The sequence below is a fragment of the Hylobates moloch genome, unplaced genomic scaffold, assembly GCF_009828535.3.
Source record: "Hylobates moloch isolate HMO894 unplaced genomic scaffold, HMol_V3 SCAFFOLD_20, whole genome shotgun sequence".
NCBI lineage: Eukaryota > Metazoa > Chordata > Mammalia > Primates > Hylobatidae > Hylobates > Hylobates moloch.
The window spans coordinates 23733936-23737207 of record NW_026652295.1 but is presented as its reverse complement, the minus strand read 5'-3'; the positions used below and the strand labels follow the sequence as shown (position 1 = coordinate 23737207).

Here is a 3272-nt window from a genome sequence, read left to right as displayed (position 1 = left end):
CTTTATAGGAAGATTCTCGGAAGGTCTGATCACAGGGATCCTTTATATCACAAGCTTGGCTTATATCTAAAATTTTATTCGTTTCAAAAATTAGGCATTAGAAGAACCCATGTATTATATAAAACTATACATATATCAACTATAACTTACATCAATTGAGAGTAGTAGTATATATAGATTATCTAAAAGTAACATATTTTATTCCTTTTGTAAAACACCACAAATATACCTTCCTAATTATTGTTCACCTGTTAGTGTTAAAATTACTTCACTTTTCCAGCACATACCTGAGCTTGGGGGCATTGAACGCTCTGGGTGTAAAGATAAATCAGATGTTATGTTTCAAAAATGGACAATCAGACAATCACAGGATGATCAGAGTGGCCTTTTTCTGAGATTTGGGTACAAGTTATGTTCTGAAGATTCCTTCCTTTCTGTGGCATAAGAGCATTCAGTAATAAAATTAGTCATAACAAACTAGAATTAGGATCCAGCATCTACTTAAGTAGTGCTCTCACTGTCTCTGTATTTCTGAAACTTCTCATGGGGCTGCCTTCCATCAGCTCGGGAGCCTCAGCAGAGCAGTAACTGAGTGTGTAGTGCGCAGTGTTGTGTCAAGCACCTGTGAGATAAAGAAACCTGAGACATGGTCCCAGCCCCAGGTGCTTGTAGTCTAGGTGGGAAAATACAGCAGGCCCACAAGACCATCCAGGTGTGGTATATGATGACCAAGAGCCAAACGAGGTCAGACAGCAACTGCAGGGGAAGTCTCTGCTGGTGGAGTCAGGGAAGGGCCTGCCGAGATCATGGGCCCGGAGCTGCATCTGGAAAGATGACTAGACTCTGACATAACAGAGAGGAGCCGGAGGCCAGGCAAATTTAGTAAATGAGTAATTCCATAAATTGTGAAAGAGGGAGAGAATAAACTACCATTTGATTCTGTTTTCTTAAGTGTAGATTTTCCCTATTAATTGACACTGGGTATTAAGGGATAAGATAAGCACAGGGCTAAGCATAGTGTCTGACCCATGATAAAACCTGAACAAATTTTAACTATTGTTATTTCTAGATTTCATCAGTAGTTTTCAAAATCATACCCTGCTCTGACCAAAATACTGTCAGCCAGTTTGATCACCCGTACCTCATGTGCCAGCTTTGGTTCAGAATAACTTTTGTCAGTTTCCACAAATCAAATCCAACCTCGGAGTATGAAGATTTGCCACCACTGAAAATGTTTAAAGACCAGGCATGGTGGCTCACGTCTGTAATTTCAGCACTTTGGGAAGCCGAGGCAGGTGGATCACTTGAGGTCGGGAGTTTGAGACCAGCCTGGCCAACATGGTGAGACCTGGTCTCTACTAAAAATACAAAAATTAGCCAGACATGGTGGCACATGCCTGTAATCCCCGCTACTCGGAAGGCTGAGGGATGAGAATCGCTTGAACCTAGGAAGCAGAAGTTGCAGTGAGCCGAGATCGCGTCACTGCACTCCAGCCTGGGTGACAGGGCAAGACCCTGTTTCAAAAAAGAAGAAAATGTTTTAAAAACTTGTAGCAGGTTTTGAAGGCAGTTCTGAAAGATGGGTCCTAAAATGTTTTAAGCAGCAGGGTGGGTGGGAGGTGCACTAAACACATTGACAAAGCCAGCTTCTGGGGGAAGTCCTTATTATTCAAAATAGGTTTTCCACATTGTACCAGAACTAAGCATGCACTGCCATACTTTTCCTTTATGATGATTTATGTGCCAGAATAGGGATTGGGGTGAGCGTCCTTAGCTGCGGTTTTCAGAACCTACAGATGTGAGAAAGCGGTCTGTAAACAAAGGGAAAGTGGCATTTGAGTTCAAGCCAGGGGGTCTGGCCAGTGTCTTATTCATCTTTATATTTCTAGAGCATAGCACGATGCCTGGACTACAGTAGGAACTCAACAGATGTTATGAGTGAGCCATGAATTCTGTCTGTCTTGTGTCCCTTACAGAACCAGGTCGTCATTGCTGCTGGAAGGAGTTCTTTGGGAGCCCGACTCTCCGGGGCACTTCACGTCTATAGCCTTGGCTCAGATTGAAGATTTCACTGCATTTCCCCACTCTGCCCACCTCTCTCATGCTGAATCACATCCATGGTGAGCATTTTGATGGACAAAGTGGCACATCCAGTGGAGCTGTGGTAGATCCTAATAGACATGGGGCTCCTGGGAGTAGAGACACACACTAACAGCCACACCCTCTGGAAATCTGATACAGTAAATATATGACTGCACCAGGAATATGTGAAATAGCAGACACTCTGCTACTTTATGTCTCCTTCCACAGTTTACTTCCTCGCTCCCTTTGCATCTAAACCTTTCTTCTTTCCTAACTTACTGCCTGTAGTCAGACCTGCTGTACAACCTATTTCCTCTTCCTCTTGAATGTCTTTCCAGTGGCTGGAAAGGTCCCTCTGTGGTTATGTTAGAACAGCCTCTGTACACAATTCCTCCTAAAAACATCCTTTTTAAAAAAAGAATTGTGCAGCCATAAAGAAAGAACAAGATCATGCCTTTTGCAGGGACATGGATGGAGCTGGAGGCCATTATCCTTCATAAACTAATGCAGGAACAGAAAACCAAATACTGCATGTTCTCCCTTGTAAGTGGGAGCTAAATGAGAACACGTGGACACGTAGAGGGAAGCAACACACAGTGGGGCCTATGAGAGGGCAGAAGGTGGGAGGAGGGAGAGATCAGGAAAAATAACTAATGGATACTTAGGGTGATGAAATAATCTGTGTAACAAACCCCCATGACACACCTTTATGTATGTAACAAACCTGCACTTCCTGCGCATGTACCCCTGAACTTAAAAGTTAAAAAAAAATTGAACTTAAAAGTAACAGATTGGTGGCCCATGCCAATCAAAGTATAATAGAAAGCATAGTATACGGGGAAAAAAAAAAAACAAAACTGAGGGAGGAAATATAGTAGAGAAAAGCATGGGGGTGAGGGATAACCTCACATTCCAAATCACTTGTGACTGAGTCCTTTTTAACTTTTAGGTTCAGGGGTACATGTGAAGGTTTATCTTTTCTGCTCCTCCCACTTCCCCCACCTTCCCCCCTCAAGTAGACCCCAGTGTCTGCTGTTTTCTTTGTGTTCATAAGTTCTTATAACTTAGCACCCACTTGTAAGTGAGGACATGCTGTATTTGGTTTTCTGTTCCTGTGTCATGTGTTAGTTTGCTAAGGATGGATAGTCTTTTTTTTTTTTTTTGAGACGGAGTCTTGCTCTGTTGCCCAG

General features: G+C 42.8%; 1 protein-coding gene across 4 annotated transcripts in view; it reads left to right on the top strand.

Annotated features, from left to right (window-relative positions):
* Positions 1-3272, top strand: part of GPLD1 (glycosylphosphatidylinositol specific phospholipase D1) — a 94085-nt gene that overhangs the window by 70089 nt on the left and 20724 nt on the right. For 3 of the 4 annotated variants that reach the window (XM_058432255.1, XM_032140718.2, XM_058432254.1), the window contains one exon: positions 1977-3238. In XM_058432255.1, coding sequence (XP_058288238.1) covers positions 1977-2063 — 87 coding nt within the window. In that variant the 3' untranslated portion in view covers positions 2064-3238. Of the gene's footprint in view, positions 1-1976; positions 3239-3272 lie in introns of those variants that run through there. The other variant, XR_004245686.2, reaches the window with a different exon arrangement.